The sequence below is a fragment of the Epinephelus lanceolatus genome, chromosome 11 (genome assembly GCF_041903045.1).
Source record: "Epinephelus lanceolatus isolate andai-2023 chromosome 11, ASM4190304v1, whole genome shotgun sequence".
In the NCBI taxonomy this organism is placed as follows: Eukaryota; Metazoa; Chordata; class Actinopteri; order Perciformes; family Serranidae; genus Epinephelus; species Epinephelus lanceolatus.
In genome coordinates this window covers 14,675,824-14,703,463 of record NC_135744.1, presented here as the reverse complement: position 1 = coordinate 14,703,463, position 27,640 = coordinate 14,675,824, and the positions used below count along the sequence as shown (strand labels likewise).

General features: G+C 40.8%; 1 protein-coding gene across 5 annotated transcripts in view; it reads right to left on the bottom strand.

The window, feature by feature from the left end:
- cadm1a (cell adhesion molecule 1a) overlaps positions 1-27,640 on the bottom strand; it is a 612,111-nt gene that overhangs the window by 193,486 nt on the left and 390,985 nt on the right. For 4 of the 5 annotated variants that reach the window (XM_033638966.2, XM_033638931.2, XM_033638948.2 and 1 more), the window contains exon 2: positions 8,315-8,332. The exons of the other annotated variant lie outside the window; for it this stretch is intronic. In XM_033638966.2, coding sequence (XP_033494857.1) covers positions 8,315-8,332 — 18 coding nt within the window. The remainder of the gene's footprint in view (positions 1-8,314; positions 8,333-27,640) is intronic. 5 annotated transcript variants of the gene reach the window in all.

Genomic DNA, 27,640 nt, shown 5'->3' with positions numbered 1-27,640 from the left:
TTTGTTTTTCCTCAACCCAACCACGTGTGTGTTTGACAAAACGTAACCACGTGCGTTAGTTGCTGAAGGAAAATAACGTCAATTCGCAGTGTTGTAGTGATGTAGCGTGTTTATTTTTAAAGAGGCTGTATGCAAACTGTACATTTCCTGTGAAAACTTAAGTGTATTTTGAAAGAAGACAATGCATGTAACAGGCAGAACTTGACATAGTGTCCCAGAACATCAACAACCAGCGCACCCAGGGTACCATGTACGTTGTATCTGGACATGGAAAGTCCATGACCAAACGTCGATATGTGACGAGGTCGGAGTGAGAATGTGTTGCAAGATCAGTAAATTCAGATTCCTCTAAGAGAATAGTTACCAGAAGTGGTCAAAAAACTGAGTCAGTTCCTACTTTTAAATACCTCAGCTTTTTTAAATGACGACCACTTGTCTTTTGAGGCGCATATCCAGCATGTCCCAAAAAACCTGAAGCTTTTACTTGGCTTTTATTTCAGAAATAAGTCTCGCTTTTCTTTTTGTGTGAAACAGAAATTGGTGGAATCTACCTTTTTACCTTTCATTGATTATGCTTATGTGTTGTATATTAATATCCCTGGTCATTGTCTTCACCTGCTGGATAGCGTGTATCATGGGCCTCTGAGATTCATTACAAACTGTGGATCTCTTACTCGCCATTGTGTTTTACACTCCAAAGAAAATTGGCCAGCTTTAAGTACACATCGCCTCAGTCACTGATATGTTTTTATTTACAAAACTATTCTTAGTAAAATTCCTTCCTACCCTTCCTGCTCTCTTGAATATATAACATGGAAGTTATAATCTATGTTTGTAGAACTGAATAGTGAAAGAAAGCTTTTAGGTTCTCTGCACCCACAGCATGGAACAATCTGCAAAATGATCTAAAGCCTCAACACATGGTGACCTTGAATGAGTTTAAAACCATGGTGAACTCTGTTGAGTCCAGGCTGTCTGTGTGCAACTGTTTTATCTAATTATTCTATTTTACTCAAATCTATGTGCTTTTATGTGAATTTTATTTTTTGAAACTATGTGTAGTCCCTTGTCAAAGAGGTCTCTGATCTCAATGGGACAAACCTGGTTTGGCTAATAAAAAAAATAAAAAACATCATAAGCAAGTTTCTTGAAGACGCTTCACCTCTCATCTGAGTGGCCTCTTCAGCTCTACCTGACTGGTGGGTAGTCACAGGCTTTTAACCCTGTGGTTATATTTAGAAAACGCATGCACATGGTTAGGTTTAGGCAACAAAAGCACATGGTTAAGTTTAAGATTAAAGAACAGGATCTGGTTCTACATTTATGCGGGAAGCGAACACAGGGCTCATGGAGGAAAGTTGGTGATTGTTGGACCCATCCACCACCCCTCCCACCCATCCTTCTTGGACTTTCACCCCCTTAACCTACATTCTTGTCCAGCCGCATTTCCCCCTGACGTCGCCAGACGCTGTTACACACTAACGACATCCAGTTGCATATCATGCCAACGTAAAAGGACATCTTTTTTTCGTCAGTGTCTGACACCGAGATCACTGCCCAAGTACCGGTATTTGATGACTTTGAAATGAGACCGGGTTCGTTTGGTCATGTGCATGTATGTGTGCTTGTTTGTGTCTATCTGCAACTAATCTCACAAACTACTGGACCCATCGGCCTAATATTATTTTGGGCACATTTATGACTGTATGCACAAGGACCGCTTGTTGTTGCGGTGATTCACAATTTATCTAAACCTATTTTATTTCATCATAACCACTGAGTCGTCACTCTTCTTAACCAGCCAGTCGGGGACGCGAGTGATTAACAAAACCACATAGTAAAAGGCTTTTCAGGCAGTCGGCTACGCTAAAAACAAGCCACATTATTGCCTTTGTCAGAGATCTAAAGCTAACATCCATAGAAAAAATTGGTCTCATTTTGAACTGGAATATCTGCAGATTAATTCCATACATGAAAAAGTTATGATCCATAAAGGTGAGGTATGATATGAGATGACTAAACCCCTGTTTTTATTATCTTGCTGCAATCTTGATTGTAATGAAGCCAGCAGGGACGTTATAGCAAGATTCTTAAAGCAAGGGAGGGTTTTATTGGATATTGTATCTGAGGTTTGTCTTCGTATAGCCTCTCTAATCTGGCCGAACCTTGATACTGTAACCTGCATATTGTCTCAGTCTGCCTTGCACTCCCTGTTTCTCACCCGCATGCCCTCAGACACACCTGGGGGAGATCTGCACTATACTGAGTGCACTTTTCTAGTTAATGTCATGGCTGGAAGTCTGGAGTTCATCACATCTGAGTTGCGCGACTGGCTTTGGCTACACATTAAAAGGTAAAGACAGACCTTGGAAATACTGTGTTTGTTGTTTTTATCTTTAGTTATGTCAGAATTGATCTATATCTTTTATTGCTTTATATTTCTGTTTTATTTATTGTACACTTAGTTCAAAGTGAAAATACATGAAGATTAATGTAAATTCATTGGGTTGATTTTTATTTCTTTTAGACAGAAACTTTTATCAAGTTATTAAATTGCCTCATAACTAAGTTTAAATGTAGAATTTTGCAACAGACTTTGCAGACAAGCATCCGTAAACATCAAATTCTGCGTGACTGGACTAAAAAGGGCATCAATAATGAATCCAACTTTTGACATTTTCTAAATATTAATTTCAAACATATTGTATTTAAAACCTTTAAAACAGGTTATGCTGCCAATATTGCGACATTTCTAACCCTCTGAAGTACTGCAATCATTGGCAAATAGTTCAAAAGGCTAAGAGAGCCATGTTTGGCAGCTTACAGACTCATTTGGCACATCTGTTTCAGTCCAACGCAATAGAATGCAACAGAAAGATAGATCTAACACGAACCTGAACACTGAGAAGGCGGCTTATTAGGGTGTTTGAATTTGAACGAGTCAAATATTTCTTTAGTCCTGACAGTTTTAGAAAAGATAACATTGAGAAGATGAAACAATATTTTCTAAGTATTTCACTACTGAAGATAAAAAGTGTGCACTGATGTATGGTTTTTACATTAAAGTCAGATGAGATGATGATTGTTATTGGCAGTGTCTGTTGCTGCTCCGATGGCATTCGGCTGCCGAGACCACCACTGCTTGGTGGCAGCAGCATAGGTTTGTGACCGAGAACAGGCCTGTGAAGGACTGGGTTCCATCCAGTCGGCCCCGAGGGAGGATCTCTTACTGTTCAATTCTAATTCATGTACATATAAATAACTGTCACTGGCACTGCTAATTGGATTAAAAGGCTTGGTGGAGGAGAGACAGGAGAAAGGGGGAGTGAAGGCAGCTAGAGAGGCGGCATGACTCGATTTACAACACAAAATTATTTTCTTGTAAGGGGAGCTATGGAACAGAGTTATTATAATTTTGTATTTTTGATTTTAATTTTTGTTTTCAATTCAATTTAGTTTCCAGAGTGAGTTTACCTGTTTCAGTTTCGTTTTTATTCTTTAAAAATGTTTAGTTTTAGATTTCTTTACTTTAGATTTGTATTAGCTTTAGTATTAGTTTTAGGTTTAGGAGTTTTTTTGTAATATGGGGCAAGATTTAAGTTCAGTTTACACTGTAATGTTAAGTCTACACAAATGCTCTGGATTGTCGAAATGACAAACTTGACACAAAAACTCATCCCTTAAGAGCTTGACATAATTTTTTTTACGTTACATCAAGTATTTCTTATTTAACCTGACTAAAATGTATGAAGCCAATTTCACCTAATTAGTTTCAGTCCTATAAACAACACCATCATTGTGACCTTCACATATTGTGGCATGTTGAGGCTAAACGGGAGATACCCAGCATGCTGTGAGACATCGTGTTTAAGGCCATAAGCAAAGGAAAACTGGGTTTAAATGTGTTTCTATATCACTCATGTTACCAGTCACAGTGCATAATGTTTATGTATTTCACAATGGATCTAATGCATCACAGTTAATGTGATAAAAGACATTTTGCAGCATGAGTTAAGTTGTATACACAGTTAGGGATCTGCTGCCTGTGTGGTTATTACATCGTCTAACATATAGTTGTGGTGAAATAAAGAGCACTTCCTAATTCAGAATTCACCTTTTTTGCCTTATTCTAGCAATGGAGGAACCTAAATCCATCCAAATTTTTTTTAATAATTAAATTAAACTAAAAAAAAAGTTGTAAAATGTGTACTAATTGGGGTTTACAGTGCAGATATTAGAATACACACACAACACTTAGCAAAGGCAGTTCACTTATAGTCATGAAGGCATCCTAGTCTCAATAAATATATGCACCAATGCACCCTCACTGTGTTGACAAAATCACCAAATTGATAACAACTTAAACTACGACATTTCCTCTAATTTTTAAAAATCAAATTTCAGTTAATTCTGTACACAATATCCTTTAGTTTTTTATTTTATAAACTGTAAAAACAGTGCTATGAAAGCAGATTCTAATCACGCAAATAATGTTTGTTTGTTTTTTTTCATTAAAATTAAATCATTATTTTATTTCCTTAAAACGTTAATCCATTGTAAATTCTCAAAAAGCAGCCATGTCATTATTTACCTCAACTGCACAAAGAAGCAGGCGTTTATTTGAAACAGGCTAGTATTAGAGACACTCTTTCATTATTGATTTTCTATGTGCTTATATGTTATCATATATGTGTCTTCCTGATTTTTGAATTACTCATTTAACTAACTGTGGATGATGTTTGCTGGTCATAGACATGCATGACCCTTAGTTTATTTTACTTGCAGTAGAACAACAGATCTGCTCTGAGTTTCTCTTTTCACCAGAAAAAGGCCATGATCTCTTCCACTGGTTAATTTCAGTAGCTTTCACTTTGCCTTTTTGATTGTTTGTTTATTATAATTTTTTGTTTTCAGATAGGCTATATATTGTTATATGTTCATTAAGGTTGTTTGAATGGACAGACAAGGTGAGTAGAACAGTGACAGAGTCCAGTGTGTAAAGGTTGGCAGCGAGACATCACCCTTCCTTAGCAATGGAATGGGTGTGCCCCAGGGATCCATCTTAGGCCCTCTTCTGTTCAGCCTATTCATAAATGACCTTCCTTCAGTCTGCAAAGGGTGCGAGATTCAGATGTACGCAGATGACACGGTCATTTATGCACATTGAAAAACCAAAGAACTGGCAGCTGCTAAACTGAATGCAGTTATGGAAAATGTCAATGCCTGGCTCAATGACTCACAACTGGTTCTTAATGTGAAGAAAATAGTTGGTATGTACTTCACAAAATCAAACTTGACACCAGCTAATAATCCTGAAATTATTATAGCTGGAGAGTCTATTGAAATACTAACTGAATTGAAATATCTTGGTGTTATTCTTGACCCGAATCTATCCTTCAAAAAACAGGTAAATAAAGTAATGCGGTCAGTCAAGTATAACCTATCCAATTTTAGATACATGAGGAACTGTCTAACACCCACGGCTGCACTTCTTTTTATGAACGCAATGATAATTTCTCATTTAACTTACTGCATGACAAGCTGGACACATGCAAAAGGCACAACACTGAAGCCCATTCTCTCCCTTTACAAGCAGACAAAGTGCTAGACAGAAAACCGAATACCTATTACTATTGCAATATTCTCCAGAAATATAACCTTCTCAGCTTTGAGAACCTGACAAAGTACTCAGATGCCTTTATTAAACAAAAAACATCTAGCCTGAGATCCACAAGATCAAGTGAGCGAGGGGAATGCAGTATGCTTTTCAGGTCCAGTTCTTTTAGCCAATCTTGCTTCTCTGTTAGAGCTGCACATTTCTGGAACACACTTCCAACTGACATCAGAAACTGTGCCACGCATCATACATTTTAAAAAAATCTTAAGGCATGGCTTTTAAAAATCAAATATGTGAGCATCTGTAACAAGTGCATAACCTTTTTTTTCACTAGTTTTAACATGTTGTTAATTTGTTGAATGTTTTTTATCTATTAATAGGCCACCAGATATACAGCTTGGTATGTATTGTCATCCCAATGGAGTCTTACTCTGTCTCTGTCGCCTGCCATGTCTAGCTCAGCATCTAACTTTCTTTCTCTGTACATCTTCTGATTTGCATGGCTGATTATGTGCTGCTTGCCTGTCTTCTGCTATTGTGTGCTTCTGCATGACTCTTGTGAATTGTTGCGCTTGCTGCTATCTGTGCTACTATGCTTCTGCTACTATGTTACTCGTGATATGTACTGTCTGTGCTGCTATGCTTCTGCACCTTATTTATCATTGTGTTGTGCGTCCAATATGGCTATAGTACATTGATGGACTGGATTCTGTTCTGTTCAATGTCATTGTTATTTTATATAATGATGCTGTCTACTTTTAATATATTTATCTTTCAGGTTTGTGGTTCTCTATAACATCTTGCCAAAGGACTGCAGTTGTGAATTAGCCGGCTGGCTAAAACTGGCACATTTACAGTAACACTGTTGATTAATGTGTACTGTCCTTTTGTAAATAAAATAAACTGAAACTGAAACATATGGATGTGTTTCTGTTGCTAGAGCTACAGCTGGCTACAAAAGAAAGACATAAAACATGTTCATATTCTCAAACAGTGCCTCTACACTAATTAAAAATATAAACACTTTTGTTTTTGCTCCCATTTTTCGTGAGTCTTCACATTTTAGAGTAACTTTACTGTGACCAGCCCAAGGTACACCTGTGTAACAATTATGCTGTTGAGAGAATTTGAGAGAACAAAACCTTTTGTGTGCACTGAAAAAGATCTTTTACTCGAAGCTGTGAAAAATATGAGCAAAAACAAAAGTGTTACTTTTATATGTTTGTTCATCTCTTAGAATGCCTGGTCTAAAGAGAACTGCTGCCTCAGTTTTCCACTACTTTTTAACTCTTCTTGAGTTTGACGAGATCCATGACACATTTCTACTGTCTACTGACACCGTGAGCAACACAATGAACTTGTGAACTGCTGCAAGTCCAAACATACAGAACAGAATGAGAAAGAAAAACTCAGTGGTTGTTAAAAACCAAACCTCTGCAGATGCTGCCCATCCTTGTTTCTCCACCAAATATGACCCAAATAGTTCAGCTTGGTATCTTTAAAATGTAGGGGCAGTTTATCCAACACATTCTCACTCCGACCTCGTCACATATCAATGTTTGGTCATGGACCTTCCATGTCCAGATGTGCAAGGCACCTTGGGTGCGTTTGCACAGTCGCTTTCAAAATAAATGCAGTATAACACCATGACTTGACATTTCCTTTAGTCAACAACAAACGCACATGGTTGGGTTTAGGAAACATTGGCTTTACAATCATACAGGAAGCAAACACTGAACTCCCAGGGTGACAGTCAGTGGTTGTTGGACCCATCCACTATCCTTCCCGCCTGCCCCACTTTCGTTGGTGTCTGACACTGGAAGACACTGCCCAAGCGCCGGATTTCATCGACTGTGTTGACTGAGGTCATGACTGGCAGCTGTGTGTGCCGATCAGTATGCTCAACATCAGCGGTGCTGCTCGCGATTGGTCTGGGCAGGAACTCGATAATAGCGGAGATTGCTACTGTGCAGACTCTGGCTCCAAATAACGTCAAGATGGCTGTGGCCATATCTGGGATATTTTGGCTAATTTTTGTATGGTGGGAGTATGTGGAGAAGCGTCATCCATCTTTTTAAACAGTCTGGGTTTAAGGCACTTCCGCATTGGCTTCACTTTTCAGACTCAGACATACTACCTTGGTTTAGACAAATAGTCAACAGCAGCAAGTCTGCTACATGAATGCAGTCGGAGCTAAGTGCATATATGCAGTGTGTGTACAAAGATACAAAACCAGAAACTCCATTCTTATTTCTAAAACAGACTTTCATTCAAAGTTTTGTCATTTTGAGAAAACATTCTGTTTTGCAATCAAACTCTTCAGATCACTGAGTTTGATCTTAGCACGACCTGATTAACTGCAGCGTACACTAAGATGCTACAGCTATTTAGGACATTGGTAAGCAACTGCAGACATACTGTATCAGTCAGTAGCAATAAGCACCATGAGATTTGGAAGAAATGGACTGTGGAGAATGCGAGAGGCAGATCTACCTGATCTAAATCTAAATGTGAGAGAGAATGAGAGAAACTGAAATGGAGAAAGATTGCAGATTGGACGTACGCAAAACACAAACACTAAATACTGAGAGGAAGCATGAAGCATGTCAGGGAGGAAGAGGAGAGAGAAGCTGGAAAGCTGGAGCATGGTGAGAGGATGTGGTCAAGAGGAGGAAAGGACACGTGAGGAAGGCTTACCTGGTTCCTGTGCAGCTCCTGCGTTGGAGGAGGAGGAGGAGGACAGGAGGGGAGGGGAGAAGGGAGGGAAAAAAAACAGAAAGGCAGGTTAGCATTCAAAGCCCCGTTTAAATTTAATCGCCCCCATTTGCCCATGCAAAGAGGTGCATGCTTGTAAAGCTGCAGGAAAAGCCAGGTAAGAATGCAAAGACAAATCATTCATGCTGTTCCCCTCTGCGAAAAGAAAATCATTAAAAGAAAACAGCAGATTTGAGAAACAGACAGTCGTTGAAGTCGAGGTTTGAACTCCAAAGGCAAATTTATTTGGCTACAAATGGGCTTTGATCAGCATCATCTTTGAAGTTAATTCCAAAATACTGAGGATTACAAGTCCTGCAAAGATATTTTGTGTTAATATCTTTCATCTATGTTTGGCTAGCTGCTCGCCCAACTTCTGCATTACATATCTCCTTGGAAATATTTTTAAAAAAATCACAGTGATTTGCCCAAACTTTTAACTATAGCACACAATACTGACAGCAGTTATGCATAGTTTGGCAGACTTAAACCAGAACAGAGTCAGCTCAGGTTAATAAATGTGTGAGAAATGACACCGTAGGCAACAGCGTGAGGTTGCCAGGCAACCAGCAGGATGTCACTGCTCTGAGCCAAGAGACAGTCAAGCACACAACCCCCCACACAACCACAAATTGCCGCTTTTATAATTGGGTTTTTGTACGGAATAAACAAACGAGATATGACTTATTAACCAGTGAGCCACAGAGGTGCTGGTAGGTGGATTTTTTTTTAAACCCTTGGATAGATTTAATTAGCCTTTTGCCTCCAGTCTGTATGCTAAGTTAAGCTAAAAGTAGCTTCATATTTAACAGAGGCATCAATCTTCTTCTTCATCTAAAAATGACAGCAAAACACACACTTTTAAATAGATAAGTAAAAACTAACTAATTGGCTGAGACAGACTCAACTGGGACATCTGCATTAAATCCAACATTGCAGGGAAAGAGCGGCGTTGGCCCTCAGTATACAGTCTGGCATCCATTTAGGCCCCCATCGTTGAAGAACATTTTTCAGCCAAGTAAGCATCAGGATTCCAGCTACGAGGAGGCTTTTGATTAGAAAACCTATTTCCTCTTCAACTTTTGCCAAATTCCAATCATGGTGATATTCTAATTACCATTATCCCGAGCAAGACAGAGAGGCAGAGATGGAGTGGGTGTGTGTAAGTGAGGCAGAAGAAGAGGAGTGAAAGGAAGGCAGTCTTTGCATGTAAGCGGGGGAAAATCGGAAGAAAATGCAGCGTGAAGATCAAGTGCAACAAAGAGCAGAATTACAGCTCTTTTACATACTGTTACACAGAAACATTTGTGATAAAGATGTTGCTCATTTGCTTTCCATAAAAACTCTGGGCTGCGAGCTCGAGTGCCTTGGTGTGCTTCAAACGGACTAGGTGGTAGGATGCGTCGCCCAACCACGTCAAAAATAGAAATGACATTCATTTCCAAGCTACTGCGTTCATTTTAAAACTGTTTAATTAGCATGACAAATTCAAAATTCATGCAGTTTGAATACAATCTTTGACAGTTCCAACAAAATATTGAAGCTGATGGAGTTTGACAGCCTGCGATCTCACCTGAAAAGCCTTCACCAAAGCTATAAACCGCAGCGCTCAGAGTAAAGAGTAAGTCATAAAGTCTCCCAGCATCGCATCAGTTGTCTCCTGCTTAAGCATTCAGTCGTAACACACAGGAACCAGAGTAACAAAGTGCTTCAGAGAGCCACATAGTCAACCCAGACCACCCTGGAGTTCAGGTTCATGCAGTGTGATGGGGTGAGGGGGGGGTTTGCTTTGGGGAGATAACACAGCAATAGGCGAGACATGGAGCAGCTCTCCCCCATGTTAAGTAAATGGAGAGCGGGGGAAGAATAACTGCACGGCCGCTTTGCCCCTTATGGGTCTTGTGGGAGCCTTCGCTATTCCACCCCGACCTGCAACCTCCAGAGGTGAGGTTAAATGACAAGGACTGCAGAGATGCATTAAACATGAGTCATTTGGACAGAGAGCTAGACGTTGGACCACTCCAGAGATGATAGGGACATTAACCAGGGTTTCACCAGGGCCTGAGCTGCATTTAATGAAGGCCTCCACTACCTCCCAATGTCTCTCTCTACATTTGACTCACAGCCAGGGAGCTAAGTAGTTCAAGATAAACACAGCCACTACTCTCTCTGGCTTCAGTTGGTGGATTTTCTGCCTCTTTCTCTTCCTCTATACTCCAGCCTAACTATTATTATAGTCTCTTTGTTGTGTCCAGTGGTCAAGACTGACTTGTCAAGTTCTTGTCAGGCACAAAACCAGCAGCCGAGAACAAAGAACTAAAAACAACCATCATCAGCAAAAAGGATGAATTTGTTCAAACTGGTCAAAACCAAAAATACAAAGATATTGTACAATAAGAATATATATACTGACTGACGGCTTTATTAGGTACACCTGTTCAACTGCTTATTAATGCAAATAGCTAATCAGCCAATGACGTGGCAGCAACTCAATGCATTTAGGCATGTAGACATGGTGAAGACGATCTGCTGAAGTTCAAACTGAGCATCAGAATGAGGAAGAAAGGTGATTTAAGTGACTTTGAACGTGTCATGGTTGTTGGTGCCAGACGGGCTGGTCTGAGTATTTACTGGGATTTTCACACACACAACCATCTCTAGGGTTTACAGAGGATGGTCCCAAAAAGAGAAAATATCCAGTGAGCCAAAATGCCTTGTTGATGCCAGAGGTCAGAGGAGAATGGCCAGACTGGTTCAAGATGATAGAAAGGCAACAGGAAGTCAAATAACCACTGGTTACAACCAAGGTCTGCAGAAGATCATCTCTGAAGCAACAACACGTCCAACCTTGAAGCAGATGGGCTACAGCAGCAGAAGACCACACCAGGTGCCACTCCTGTCAGCTAACAACAGGAAACTGAGGCTACAATTCACACATGTTCACCAAAACTGGACAATAGAAGATTGGAAAAACCACATTCAGATGGAAGCATGGATCCATCCTGCCTTGTATCAACGGTTCAGGCTGCTGCTGGTGGTGTAATGGTGTGGGGGAGATTTTCTTAGTACCAACTGAGCATGGTTTAAACACCACAGCCTACCTGAGTATTGTTGCTGACCGTGTCCATCCCTTTATGAACACAGTGTACCCATCTTCTGATGGCTACTTCCAGCAGGATAACGCACCATGTCACAAAGCTCAGATCATCTCAAACTGGTTTCTTGAACATGACAATGAGTTCACTGTACACCAATGGCCTCCACAGTCACCAGATCTCAGTCCAATAGAGCACCTTTGGGATGTGGTGGAACGGGAGATTCTCATCATGGATGTGCAGCTGACAGATCTGCAGCAACTGTGTGATGTCATCATGTCAATATGGACCAAAATCTCTGAGGAGTGTTTCCAGCACCTTGTTGAATCTATGAAACTAAGAATTAAAAAGGGGGTCCAACCTGGTACTAGCAAAGGGTTCCTAATAAAGTGACCTGTGAGTGTATTTTTTTCACATCATGAACATGAATAAAATTACATTTCACAATATCATAATATATATATATGTATAGTTGCAGGAAAAATCCATATTTTTATAACTTGGATTTTGTTTTTGCATCTTTCGCCATCATCCCTTTTCCACTTTGCACTCAAAACTACAACTCACACGTTCCATGCTGACATTTGGAAGCATCGCTAAAAAGGAGTCAGATGAGGCAAGACATACAAGCAGGCACTTTGGCAAACCTGTTGGTAAGAAAGATAAATTTTGGGAGGGGGAAAAGCAAAGGCAGGAGGGAAAATTACTACCCAAGCTGTCTGTTGTAAACATCCATCACCATTTACAGACAAACTTACTGGTCCAAATTTAACCCGCAGCACTCACCCCAGTTGTGCTCATTTTTCCTATGGGGTGAGTGAATATTACAAACATGCTGGTGAAGATTTTCAGTCATTCAGGTCATGGTGATTCTAAATGCTGTATCAAAGGTAACTAGACTTGCTTGAGTTTCTTGCAGATCTAACCCTTACGACCCACATGATGGCCAGGTGGGTCCACGACTCACAGGTGACCTCTAAGGACACTGGAAGGGTTCACACCCACATGGGGTTTAAAGCCTGCAACTCCCCACCTGTCAGTTAGAACTAAAGAAGCTTCTTGGAAGAGAGGTGAGACATCTTCAAGAAACTCCCACCGGTCCAGTTACTTATAAAACAGCACTTAGAAATATTAAAGACAGTTTTTGGCATGCTCACTTTTTGATTTTAAAGACCCAGGTTGTAGGGTTTATGGGAAAATATTGGCAGAAATGAATATGATATTCATAACTATGTTTATATTTGTGTAAAATCACTTGATAATAAGAATTGTTGTATTTTTGTTACCTCACAATGAGCCACTTACATCTACATATGGAGTGGGTCTTCCTCTGTGGATAATGCAATGTACAGTAGTTACAGTAACCCAGAATGGACAAACCAAACACTTGCTCTAGATAGGGCCAAGGAGGTTTTGTCTTTGGCCACTGTCCTACACACTTGGTACACAGGAGAGGTTTCAGTTGGGTGCAATCTGCAACATCAACACTAGATGCCACTACATACTAGTTCTTGATCTCCAAACAAAGTACTCTGTAGAACTTTTAGTGCCACTTTATTGAAGGTATGTGACCATAATGATTCAAGAAAATGCACTTTATTGGAATTCTGATATTTTTCTTTTTTTTTTTTTTTTTATTTTTAAATTATTTTGTTTCTTTTCTTTTTATTTTTATTAACAGTGTAGGCTAAACCAATGGCTTTTTACAACCTGTGTGATGATCTAACTGGCCTATTTTCATTGTGTTGTTGATACACACAAAGACGCACATGCATAGAGACAACAACAGGAATACTGTGAATAAATGCAGGCAGAAACTACAAAAATAGGACCCAAGTTGCAGTAAACTGGACTTATCCTGTAAGCCGTATTTCAACTTACTAATGGTACTATCATGATATACTTTTAAAACGGCAACATGTTTAACTATAAATAAAAGGAAACACAGTAAAGGCCACTGCTGCCGGTATTCAAACTAATAGTTTGCATCTGCTGAAACAAAATTTCTTATTGATTTAAGTCTTCTAAATAATGTTCATGGTTGTAGTTCCATAAAAAAAGCCTTAGTTCTATTAACATTATGTTGTTCTGTAGGGTTAGAGCATCGTACACATATTAACACCATTTCTTACTCTTATGTGAAACTCTATTGTGAATATAATAATAATATCCACTCCAAATAAATGACAGTAGATGTTAGGATGTTTTGTTTCGGACCAGGGGCAGATGACAGATGACCCCACTGACCAAAGTCACTATTCAGAGACAGAAGGAAAAAAAAAACAATATAGCAGAAGCTATTTTATTGCAAAATGCACATTACTAGTGAATCTAAATATATTGATATGCCGCAATGGCACAGGACCTTTACCCCCTATGAATTTAAAACAATGTTGGTCCCACTGCTGAGGCACTGAGCATTTGTAAAATAATAAAACCAAAGACAGGTGTTTTTAAAAAAAAAAATGAGCTCCAATCTCACAGAGTAACACAAAAAAAAAACCCTCTCAGGTGTTATGAGAGCAGTCAAAAAAAAAAATTCAGACATAACAGCCCTGCTTTCATCTGTATTCATCAGGTGAGGGAGGCCTGGACACTCTCCTCTTCCCCAGAAACACAATAATAACAATGGCTTCCTCCGACACAGCACGACAACACGCTTCCAAGCACGTCATCTTCAAACGTAGCTCTTGGTTAATGGCCTGGAACACACATTCAATGTCTATCAAAGAAGGACGTTGCTGGGATGGATGCACATGCTGACAACCTCTCTAGCTCGCTCCTCGATCACAAAAACACACGCTAACACTGTGTCCCCGTTACACTCCTACCAGCGCACACACGCACACACACACATACACAGAGGAGCCCTCCCTCCAGTCAGTTTAAGTATAGCAAGCAATAATGTGTTGATTAAATCTGTGATCAGCTGCCTAAGGGGCATGAAATTGGACATGATGAGTGTGGCACATTAAAAACTAATTATCAATAGCACCAATCCTATTGTCTTTCTTTTAAACCAGTCACAGCAGTAAATCAAGTGTGGAGAATGGAACACTATGTGCTCTATCACAATGAGCTCTGGGGTTACAACCATACCTGGATCCTGGCTGCTTCAAAGCAGTTTTTTGATAAAAAATGAATCTATTATTTACTGCCTGTAGCACTTCCTTATTGTATTACAAACTCACGGAGAGTTGACAAAATATGCTGCCTGCAGGGAATCAAGCTGCTCTACCTATAACGCTCCACAATTTAAAAAGGTAAACCAGCAAAAATGTTTTCTTATTTGTGTCCTCCAAAAGCCTGTTGCAGGACTGTGATCACAAGTGCCTTTTAAATCTCCGCACGCCTGCACGAACAGTTCGAAAAGCACGCCGTCAAATCTACTTTCCTGTCATTTGGCCTCTGTTTGACTTTCTGAGATTTTAGAGTTTCTATTCAACTTTGGAAATATGAGCAAAGAAGAGAGTCAGGTAACGTTATAAAGCGACAAAGTCCGCGTAGGCAGGAGGACTCCAGGGAGGGACACTTCAATGAACTGACCCACCTCTATCTTTTCAGGTCTTTTTGCATGTAGCCGCTTCTTAAGGATGCTTTCAAGATGGCACCTGCTGTGGTTGCTGAGAGACTTGTGATGCAACTGCAAAGTCTCTATATTTCATCACCAACAATGTGCCGTGGGACAGAATCTGCACTTGTCTCATCTCACCAAAAGGATTGCTACTCAGTTATGCACTGAGCTGTAAAGCAGCTGTCATTTGATGTAACCTACGAGGTATAAACATTGCCTTTTTTTTTTTTTTTTTGCTTCTCTCCTTCCTCCTCCTTTTTTTCTCTCCTTGGATGTTGCTCACCCATCCACTCTGCCTTTACCTCCGGCTGTCTCTGGGACCCGGCGATTAGAGTGCTGGTTGCTGTCCTGCTGATAAGGCTGAGAAGCCTCCCGCCCTCCCTCCACCTTCAATGGCTGTGTCCTCAGGGTGCAGGGAAAAGAAGGAGCCCAGGGTAATGTCCCCCCCAACACCCCCAATCCTCACCCCGTCTCACCATTCACCGAGTCATGGGTGGCGGCTGAATACGCCGCCTCGTGCGTCTCATGACTTTGAACAGATAGGCCCTCATTTTCATGGTGGATAAGAGCAGCCAGAGAAATGAGCAAAAAGTAATACAGCTCAGCTTATAACAGTGTAACATTATGCATCGAGGGCTCTTTTTATGAGAGAAATTGTACATTCTGGAGTGTGTGTTTACAGTACCATCTGGTAGATTGTGTACACTTAGCACTGGAAATGTAGGACAAATGCTGGTGCTCTAACGTGGATAAGCTTCATTTCATGAGTGCCTCTATTGTCTCAATTTCCATCCAGCTGCCATGAAAGGGAAAATAATATAGCACAGGTTATTTACACTGAGAGTAATTTGATATAATTATAACGCAGTTGAAAAAACTGTAGCTTTCCATTGTTGCCTCCAGCTATGTTAATCCTTGTTTTATTATGTCAGTATCTAGAATTGGATTTCAAGGATAAGGCTGGTGTTATTCTGTATTATACATAATGTCAACAAATGGTTTCAATTGAAACTAGGTTTAGGCTGAGTGCCACAGACTGTAGGGAAGTGTGCACTGACAGATTCAATGTTTGCATTAGCTACTGTAAAAAATAATAAGTATAATTCTGAGGAAAATTGAAGAGGAAAATCCAGCGACCGCCCAAATATTACCATACCATCTACTCAATGATAGAATTGATAAGGAGAGGAAAACCTAATCCCCAAGGTGTTGGAAAAGAAAAAGACTTGGCCGGCTTATCTCTGGGGTCAGCGAAGGTCCACAGCCATTAATTTTAAATGAGTGGAATGGATTTGTGGTAATGGAAACCCAATGGCTCCAGACAGCATTGGGACTTGGTGGCGTGAAGACACCAAACGGCGGTGTGATAACCTGACCACTCAACTGTATGAAGTGGAAGAAGTTGAAAAACTGATTTGGGTTTTCTGCCCCCCACACAATATGAGAGCCTTAAGCGCAATGCATTAGAAATCTATTTGGAGGCACTCGAGCGTAACGGAGCTGAAGGTGTCAGGTAAACTCTCTCTTTTTGTCAAAATATGACCCATCTAATTCAAGTCTCTTTAGTTTTTAGGTCATTATTCAACACATCAACAACTGGTCGTGCCTGTGAAACAAGTAACCTCGTAGGAGGGTAAGAGCAATTTTTGTGGTTATAACTGTGAAACTGTAAAGGTCAGGGCTTTGGTGAAGAGAATGTTAAGATCTCTGATATGTGTGGGTTGGAGAAAAGGCCAATTTCTGGTGTTAAACTCCTCACATCCATGTGTTGAGACAAGGTGTGACAAAGTAGCCTCAAACATAACATTGTTTTTTCATGCAACAGAGGAGTGTGGAGTTCATAAATGCTACTGTCACTTTCCACTCTGGGAAATAAAAATAGTTTTGCTCGCTCTATTATTTTGTGGACTTACAATATAACAGTAATGACTGTTTACACTTCACATGAAGCTAGTTCACACCCTGCAAACTGTGAATGTGAAACACACACTGAAAAATATGTTCACAGCGGCACATACTTCCCGTATGCCACCATAAGGCTGGCTATTATTTGATACACTTTTGAGGCATTGTTTTGATATCCAGCCGAAGTTGTGGTTTAATGTTCCACTTGGGGAAGAAGGGACAACATGTGAGGCTTTTCAAAGAGAATGTGATGTAACCTTTTATATGAAATGCTATTAAGAGTGGTGGTTTGATATTGATATGTTCACATGTTTAGTTACACTGTATATTCTCTGACACATGGAGATTGTAGCTCAAGGAAGGAAACTCAGATGTTTTCTGTATGTACTTTATAGCATCATTTCAACAATAAGTGCCAGTTAAGGCTGATTTATAGTTGTTTATAGCCTTATGCAGATGGCTGACCCCACTGCCCTGCAATTACACCTCCAGAAAGCTAGATGGCGGTGGAGTTTCTGTGCCACAGTGTTGTGTTTGCAGTGCAGTGAAGTTCAATTGATTCAAGTAATACATCTTAAACACACATAAAACATATCTTAATAGCAACAATATAATTCCAAAGTGCAAAATTCAGCTTCATCATAATTCACGAGGTTCACCAACAAAGGAATTACCTTTTTCTGGAAAGTTTTCCCCATAAATACAACATGCTAATATTATTAGCATAAGCAAATGACACTTTACATTGCATAAATTAGTCTGGCGGCTAGCAACCTTCTCCTGTACTCATATTAAGCTGTGAATTTCAGGAACATTTAACAAAGGTAACATTACAATATTCTGCTTCATTAGAAGTCATGACAAAACATTTGTCTATAGCCCCTTTTTAGATAGGAATTGTGCAAATTTGCAGGAAAGCCCAATCAGTCTTCTTTCAGCATTGGCAGTATAAAAAAACAATCAGGGAGTGCGGCAAAATGCCACCTACCTACTTTTGTTTATACAGAATGCGCCTTTCTCGGGGCAATGGGGGGCGTGAGCAAGTAACAAAATGTGTAGCTCAGCGTGTGACATAAGCAGTGACGTAGGAGGGAAGCCACAGCTGGTCAGTCGGCGATTCTCTCACAAGTCGGCCCGTTCTTCACCGTCCCTGTCATCTGACTAGCTGATAGCAGGAATTAGCTGCTCGCTAATTCCTGCTATCAGCTGTTTCCTGTTTATCCACCGCCAGTGGGTCGCATGTGTGGTGTCATCAACAGCTCCTCCCACAAGTCTTCAACAGCCCCTCCCGTTGCGGAAGGCCGCTTCGGTCTTTTTAAACTAAAAAGGTTGCACCAAAGACAGTGGATAAACCAAGACGGTCCACTGCGAGTCAGTTTCCTGTATCAGTGTCACGTGGGGTTCGCGACCACCATGCTCCTTTCAGAGACTAACAACAGGTCCTGAGTCCATTGACTTTAGTGGGAGAAATGAACATGATTACAGATTATGGCCGATTCTTTGGCCTCATAGTCACGGAAAGAAATATTGGACACATTTATCACAAGCCACATATCTTCAGAACATTCCGACACCAAAATGGCAGATTTCAGACGGACAAATCAGGAGAAAATTTACTTTGATCAAGACCTGTCTCTGTCTCAACAACACACTCTCGCGAGATCTGGCAACAGATATCTCCTCTCTGGTGCTGAAATCAGTGCAGTTTCACCAAAGATACTGGATTATAAAAAAAAAAAAAATTCAAGCAGATATCTTAGTTACAAAATGATTGAGCTAGCAAAGCAGTTTTGTGTTGCTCTGTGTGGTGTTTATTCAGTTTTGGGAAATCAGCTGACAGGGACAGCTAACAGCAGCAGCAAAGCTAACATCAGGACGTCATCTGTTAAAAGCCTCTCATTGTCGGATACGACATGAAACTACTCCAGTTAGCTCAGTCATGTTGTTACTAAGACATCCACTGGAAAAAAAAAAAAAAAATTCACGGACCGTTTATTTATTTAGCTTACGGCCAGTAAGGGTACACACATGTTGACAGAAGCGAGGTTGGGGATACTTGTCTTTGATTGGCGGTTCTCCATCGTCTTTGATTGGGGTACGGGGGAGACCGGAAATGTATACCATTTCATACAATGGGAGTATATTGTAGGTGGGCCATCTTGTAGTAATCCAGTATCTTTGGTTGTGCCAATATGACTACCCTATGAGGCGGGAAATTGGGCACCTCGGGCACATCAACTCGCCAAACCAGCTCTGTGTGTCTAAACACTTGCAGCTTGCTGGCAAAACGGCCCAACATTTGCGGAAAATCTGGCAGTGTAAAAGGGGCTTAATACTAGGCAAGTTTTCCCACAAATACAACAAGCTAACATTATTAGCACAAGTCTATGATAACTCCCTTTGCATAAATTAGCCTAGCAGCAAGCAAACTCTTCCTCTACTCATATGAGGCAGAGAACAACAGCAACATTTAACAAAGGTAATGTTACAAAATTTGGCTCCATTACAGCTCACAAGATTCATCAACAAAACAGTTGTCTAATACTATACAAGTTTTCCCCATAAAAACAACATGCTAATGTTACTAACAAAGGTGTGTGACATTTGCTGTTGCGTAAAGTAGCCTAGAAGCTTGCAACCTTTTCCTGTACTCATATGAGGCGGATGTCAGGCTACTGCGTAGAACATATGTCTACACAGAGTTTACGCTAATTGAATGTATTTTATGTAACTTGAAATGAGCAGAAACATTGCGTAGTTATTAAACTACTAGGTGACTTCAATCTAATGTCTATACATCTGTCCATTAACTATACCTGCGTATTCTCTTCTAGATCACAAGGGGCTTTAGCCTGTCCCAGCATGCACTGCGTGAAAGACGGATGTGTCTATTTAGAGTCCTTGTCATTCACAACAGTGAATGACCGAGATCTGCACTGAGGCAGAAATTGCACGCTGACCCTTTCGAGTCCTTCGGTAATGAGTGCATAATATATGTTTTTTTATAGGTGGGGGTGGTAATGCAGGAGTTTTCCAGATTAAAATGCCCCACTTTGAGCTATGCAGCTCAGAGGCTATTACACCAGTACTCATTCCCTCCCACCTTGCTTTTGACTTAATTGAATCAGCCAGTCCCCATATCAGATATTCCTTAACAGAATACTGAAACCTATCCACCCTTTTCCTAATACCATTAGGGGAAGCAGGAGAGCAAGATGGATGCTTTAATCCTGCTGGTTCAGAGCACACAAAAGGAGAGCGTGCCCTGCAGTAAGACATTAGCCACAACATTCACTGCCGAGGCACAATATTCTTCCAAGCAGAAGATTTGCCCTCTCACTGCCCGACTGAAAGCTACAATAACGAGAGCTCATTTCCTGTAGACAACCTAGCATGTAAATAACAGAAACCAGCAACTCATTGCACTGCTTGTTATAGGGGGAAAAGGAAAAAAAATAGAATCACTGCAACATGTTACAGTCGGCAGCACCTTATTTCCATGATGTCTACTGCAGTTTTTTATGAGTCCACATGGGTCCAGTACGTTTATGCCATCTGTTCATGAACCCGGCAGATATGCAGGAATGCATGTCCAATTTGACACAATGGTGATGCAGATGAATGAGGTTCAGGCAAGCCTCCTGCTGCTGAGGTATTCTTATTTCCCTACCTATTTTCTGCTGTGTCAAACTGCAGCTAAGCTAAGGTGAGGTCCATTATTTCTGGCCAGCTCAGGCACAAACTAATCCTCTTATTTGGGAGGTCAGCGCCAATCATTATACGGAGGGTTGCCATTACAGTGTACACTCCAGTGAGCTGATTTTCCCCTTACATAAATATATGACTCAAGGGACTGCTCTTACTCCCTTCTCTAATTTATCCCTCCTGCTTTTACTTCTTAGCTCTCATCCTCCTGCTTTTTTCCTCTCTCAACTTTCCCCTCGCTTATCCATGACATTCTCAAGCCCCTTTTTACCTTTTCATTTTTCACTCTCCCACACTTTCAACTCACATCCCTCTTTTCCCACCCTCATTTTTTTCAGGTTGCCCAGAGTGGCGTATAATTGAATCTGCAGAGAATGCATGAGCAGGAACAATTAGCTCAGTCACTCAGAATGTGGATATAGCTGTACAGTAGGATAAACAGAATAATAAAAAAAAGATAGGGAAGCAGGAAGATAAGCCTGAACTGTATGGGTGCCAGAACAAAGAGAAACACACAGCTCACTAAGTACACACGATTTTGTTCCCACCAACCCCTGACAAAGATGGGATACTCTCATTTTGCATTGCGTGTGTTGTCTTTGCTGTCATACTATCCAGCTTGCCAGAGACATTAGCAATAAGTTATGGAACTCTCCACGCTTGTGCTCTCATGTATTTTTCATTGGTATGACAAGAAGAGGATTTTATTGTAGGAGGGTAAGCCAGATCTAGGAAGGCTAGTGTAAAGTAAATTTAACGATTGTCAAATACATTTCAATGGTAATTCATCTGAAAAGGCCCAGACACACTATACCTACATCAAAGAATAAGAGATAACGAAGGCCAACTGTTGCATCGCCTCATGTCGCCTGTGTCTCAGCAAAATAGTTGCATATAAACACACTACAGAGACTATAGTCAGCGTCCAACTAGCACGTATGTTCTGCACCTGTGTGAGAGGAAATAAGTCTCCATACCAGGTAGCCTGTATCCGTCACTGAAAAAGGGAAACAGGAAGATGGACAAAGCAGATTCGAGATGCTGGTTAGCCAGTTAGCGCATTAACAACACAACCCAATGTTGAAAGAACAAAAAATATTTACCGTGTGCTAGCGAACAATGATACAAATGATTATGAACCATTTCTGCTGAAGAGCTCAATGGCTTAAAAAATAATCTTACCTAATATAACAGCTTTGTTTCAATCTCACGCTCTCTTGACTTTAATCATTTGTTTGCTTTCCTCACTTCCGTTTCTCTTCTTGTGCACTGAGTTGTACTGCCAATCAGAGGGATTTCACTCACCGACAGGCTCTGACGCCAATTCAACATGCTATATCAGTCGAAAAACAGCCAACAAAGACCGACTAGTGCCAACGGTGCTGGACACACTACAAAAACTAGGGCGACAGATGCTCACCTACAACTGACAATGTCCAACAGCCGACCGTTGGCTTGGTGTTTTAGGGCCCAAAGTTGGGGACACATTTCACTCTCAACCAAAAATGTTAACCTACTGATGGCACAAGATAAAAGTTCTGATTGTCAAATTTATTATGTTGGGAACTGAGAGTGCCTGAGCCAAAAACTTATACAATCATTCTACTATTTAGAGATATTCCACTGGAAATGTGTCTCTGATCGGGCAAAGCTAAATTAAACAACAGCGTGAAAACAAATTCCACCCAATTGTTATCAATACATTTTGTGCGGCTGTGGATCCGAGGTAGAGTGGGTTGTCCACTAATCAGAAGATTGGTGGTTTGATTCCCGGCTCCTCCAGTCATATACTAGTATCTACTAGTATCCTTGGGCAAAATACTGAACCCCAAATTGCTCCCAAAGGCCGTTCCATCAGCATGTGAGCGCGTGTGAATGGTTACTGGGTGGCAGGTGGCACTATGTACGCTAGCCTCGGCTACCAGTGTGTGAATGGGTGAATATGACATGTAGTATAAAAGTGCTTTGAGAGGTCTGAAGACTAGAAAAGGGCTATACAAGTGCAAAAAAGTCAGGAGTTCACCAAAGACTCCATAATGTCTGTACAAAGTTTCCTGGCAAACCATCCAATAGTTGAGATATCTAGAACAAAGCGGTCGACTGACTGACCATCCAACTGACTCTTCCATCCCCAGAGCCACACTGCTAGCTGGCGAAAAAAACCAAAAACAATAAAAAGCACTACTGCTAACTCCACAGTCGAGAGCAGCAACCATGTTTGGCGCTGAGGAATTCTTGTTGGACTGATCCATAAGCAATAGCTTTATTTTATTGTCTGTATAGTTTAATTGCATGATAACAATTTCTTTATTAGCAGAAGTGGTGCCTACATCCCTCAGGTCACCATCACAGATGGGGTGGCAGCCTGGTGTGAAACCACACAATAATAACAGCCCCTTGGTCCTGCTCAGGCTGTTATATAAGTGCAACAATGCATGACTCTGCTGAATTTATGAATATCTAAAATGGGCAAAACAAAAAGCAACACTTTTCTTCCAGGGTAAGGAAAAATGTGAAAAAGCTTCTCTTCTGTCCAAAAATATATTGTATATATTCTGCACAGTGTGGAGCTGACACCGGCAAAGATGGACCATAAATACTTCATAAATACCAATTACCTCAAGAAGTAGGCATGAAGGAAAGAGCAGCTATTTCAGCCAATTATGAGGCTTCTCTCTCAAAGGGTGGAGAAAGATGACTCTTTTTCCTTTCAAGCTTCCCACTGAAAGGAGAAACCTCTGTCATGTTGTGGAGCCTCAATAATGTTTCTCTCCACCTTCATGTCAGGGATGAAAGGCCCCAAATGTCCTTTGAGTGAAACCCCCAGAGGACTTAACATGCATCAATAACATTTCCATCCTTGAAGATGTTTGAGGGGGACTACACATTATCTTCTCACAGACTTTGAGGCTCTGCTCACATCCTGTGACTTTTATTTACCCCAATCTCAAAGGTCCTGCCTTGCCACGCCATAGATGAAGATGGAGGGAAAGGGAGAGAAGAACAAAAGAAAACAGAAGGAGGGAAAGGCAGAGTCAGACAGCACATTGTGGTGAGTGTCGCCTGCTTAAAATAGGACAGCTGCCTCTTGAAGGAGCCATCATTCTTCATAGGGGTAGCCTGTCTTCATTTCCACCCTCGGCAAAGCACACGGGGCTTAACACACTTACGTCTGAGGATTTGCTGCACTTGAAGGTGGCAGCAATTCCCTAGACTGCAGGAGGAGGGAGCACTGCAAAGCCACCCCAAGAAAAGCCACCACTTTAACAAGTTCAGCCGAGGCAATATCCAGACCTCCTCCTTTTGTCGGAGCAAACTTCTGGCCCCAACTAGGTTTAGGTGTATGTGGGCTTTCATTATTGCAAATGGCATTTTTACGTTTTTATAAAAAAGTGATGAACCACAACATACATTTTCAATGCATCAGTAAGGTCCATTTTTGAAGATGCTCCTGGTATTTCGCTTTTAGTGGACATTTTGCCCGGAGACAGAGACAAGAACCTCAGAGAGAGAAAGGTGGATGGTACAAAAGTCTTCTCAAACTTGGAAACCACATAGCATACCACTGGCCTGTTAGCTTGCCCCCAGAAGGGCCATTATACATTTTTTAAATTACAGTCCTCACAGTGTGGGAAAAAAAACTGCTGAACAAATAAGAGTCTGTGGTGCATTCCCAGTATAAAACTGCAATGGTATGCACTCAGGAGAGACAAAAACCAGCACACGTTTAGGGAAGCTCTGGGAAATGTTGGCTGTTTTTACAGTCTGAATAAATCATGAAGCAATTTGAGAATATTTTTGAGCGTGTTTCTCTACTACAGGAAATAAAATACTGTAATACAAAGTTTCCAAGACGTTAATAGTAGATTTTGCCTGTTTCAGTGTGTGCCTTAGGAGTGATTTTAAGGGACTATTACAGGATTACTAAAACAGGGCCATGTCTGATGGCATGTTTCTGCTTGACTAACAGGAGTCAGCTGTCAGTGCCTCTTTTGGACTCCTATGCATGAAGTACCTGTCACTTCATCCACGTTTTTCCATTGTCTATGCTCACATCTCACTAGATTCTAGGTCATTTAAATTCAGTAGGACAGCAAGGAAATTCCTGTCATACACAGATTTACTCCACCATTGATCCATAAATTATTCATCCAGTGGTCCAACCCTTGTTCAAGCTGTACCTTAGACATTGTATCCTGAGAAGAGGGAGTTGGAGCTTCTCCAAAGTTGAATCTTTAATTGTCAGCTTTTGCTGTAAGTGCCCTCCCCCATGTTCAAATTAAGCTTATGACATTCAGCTACAAAGCAGTGATTATGGAGAAAAGGTTAGCAGATATTGCATCCCCTGGTCCCTCAAAATGACACAGTGAGTCATCTGCAGCTGAGCAGCTAACAGTGACAACAGGGATGTCGAATAAGCGTTATTTGTGTGAGCTAATTAAAGAGCTTGACCGTGAGACACCTCACATCCTCCACAAAAGGCAGGCACGTGGAAGAAGTATAATTTCATCTGACCACCCACACAACTGATCTTTCACTCGCCTCCACTGAGAACATACTTCCCCCAAGAAGCACAGTGAAACTTGGGATATTCAATCCAGAACCCTGAGCTCTCTGCTTTAAAATTTGCGGATGGTGGTCACTATGATATCTCTTCAAACCTGACTGATAGAATGACCTTAGAAAAAGTAGAGTTAAATAGTTGGGTCTTCAGAACCCAATGGCTCTTTGAAGAGGGATGATATCCCTACTTTGAGTAAGGCTAATTAGATCATTGACATTTTGCCTTGTGGCACCACTGCAAAAAGTATATACCTTTGAACCATTACTTAAAAAAGCCAAAACACTTTCCAGTTCCATTTTCAGCTACACTTAGTGCCCCATGGTGTAGCAAAGAAGAGACAGAAAAAGAACATTTTCATACCTTATTCTGGCATCATGACTGACTTCCTAACATTCTCCAAACTGGCGACCAAATGAAAAGGAGGCCAGATAACAATGAGAATGTCAGAGAAAATAATAATAAGACACAGTCCTAACCAACCCTTGAACACCATATTGCAAGGCAAATCACTGTTGAGATGACTGCACTGCCAGATGTGCCTCTCACACTGCAGTATCACAGAAAAAAACACAGCCAGCATATGCTCCACGCCGAGGATAACTTAACTGGTACAGACCTCTGGTAAGCGGATTGAAAGAATTCCCCAAGCACATACGGCCTACTTCATACAATATGGTGAGGGTACGCTTGGACCGCGATGATGAGCCAACACAGCCACATGATGGTCTGTGATAAATTAGTTGGGGATCTATGGTGCAATAAATTGTAGCGGATCAAGGGAGCGAACAGCGAGTATGACTTGATAGGATACGCTTCATCCTTCAGCCGTACTTCCCATGATGTTACAAAGATCCGATTCGTCTTAGGCTGTTTGAAATGGCAATAATATTAGACGTCTAACTACTTGATGTCAACACGGGCGATTTGGCAGTTATATGTAGCTTTTTTAAAGGGGTGTGAGAGCACAGGAAGATGCTGTTCTGTGGTGAGAAATTCCAGCAACGTGCTTTCAACAATAACTGAAAAAGGACTGCAAACAGGCACTTGCAGCACATTTGTCTGGAAAGGACAAACACAATAAAAAGCCAAGTGGAACCTCTGTAGTTCAGCTTGGATACAAAAAAAAAAAAAACCTCTCCATTAACGGTAGGTCTATCTTTGACTTTTCTGCTCTCAGATGAGGAATCAATGCACTTCAGCTCTGCAAACCTGTGTTCTCAATTGTACATGGTCCCTTGGCAGACTTGAATTGTGGATGTTCTCCTTCACCCCAGGCTGGTTCATCCAAGGTCTTATCTACTTTTATAAATTACAAGTGAATGTATTTGATTAGATATGCATTCGTTTAATTTTTCCTCCTCAGCCAAGGGCCATGGACCACATTGTGACCCCCGATCTTGTATCTTAAACCTCCTTTTGATCCTCGAGAAACATATTCTATTAGTCAGATACAAGACACTTGCTGGAGTCAGTGCAGGTGTCAATACTCAATACAGACTAATAGAGCACAAAACATTTCAGATAACAGCCAAATGATTCATTTGGCACAGAATCACCCGAGTGAAAATTAAAAAAAAAAAGACAAGCTCGAAGACAACCAAACAAATGAATCTCTTTAGCGGTTCCTACAGTTGACTCAGCCTTTTTTCGACAGACATCTGTCTTTCCTTCACAAAGCTCTCACACATTGTTTCTCACTATCTTTTGTCATCCAAGATAGAGATATGCACACACAAAAAAATGGTGTTAGCCCAAATACACATTGTTGGAAGTGATGTTTGCTGACATCAGCTTTGTTGATGAGTGTGCTGTAGGCTTTAACTACATCTGTGCAGATGTTTGCTCTTTGGTTTTTGATATCAAAATATCATTTGGTTGAAATTATTATTTGCTAGTGAAAATCTTTAAACCTTTATCTAGAGTTTCAACTTGTCTAGATATAGAAGCAGGGAGTAGAGCAATGGTCTTAAGGTCATGTGATGTCATGTTAAATGGGGGTTTAACATGTTTTATTGGCTTTCTATGGAGCTTTTATTGGCTTTTTGGGTTGTAAAAGGTTTAAATGAGTTTCTAAAGCACATAAGTGAGGCGCATAAGTGTTCAATGTGCTTGCCAGTATGGTGCTATAGATTTATGACACCACCTGATGGTTTACTGTGCTGCTAATTCATGTTTGCCTGTCAGTCAATTGGGTTGAGTACTCATTATGACAAGTGAGAGTTGTTATTTCTGTAACTTGACTTAAAACAAACAGCTGCCTGTAGCAATTTTCAGCCACTGGCAAATTTGCGTCAGCATTTGTCATGTTGCTATTTTTGTGGCTCTGGATCACTCAGGAAGACAACTTCACCATTTTAATCCCACCCACAAAGCTCTGATTGGTTGCACCAGGGGCACCAGTTTCAATCTGAAAACACATGCATTGT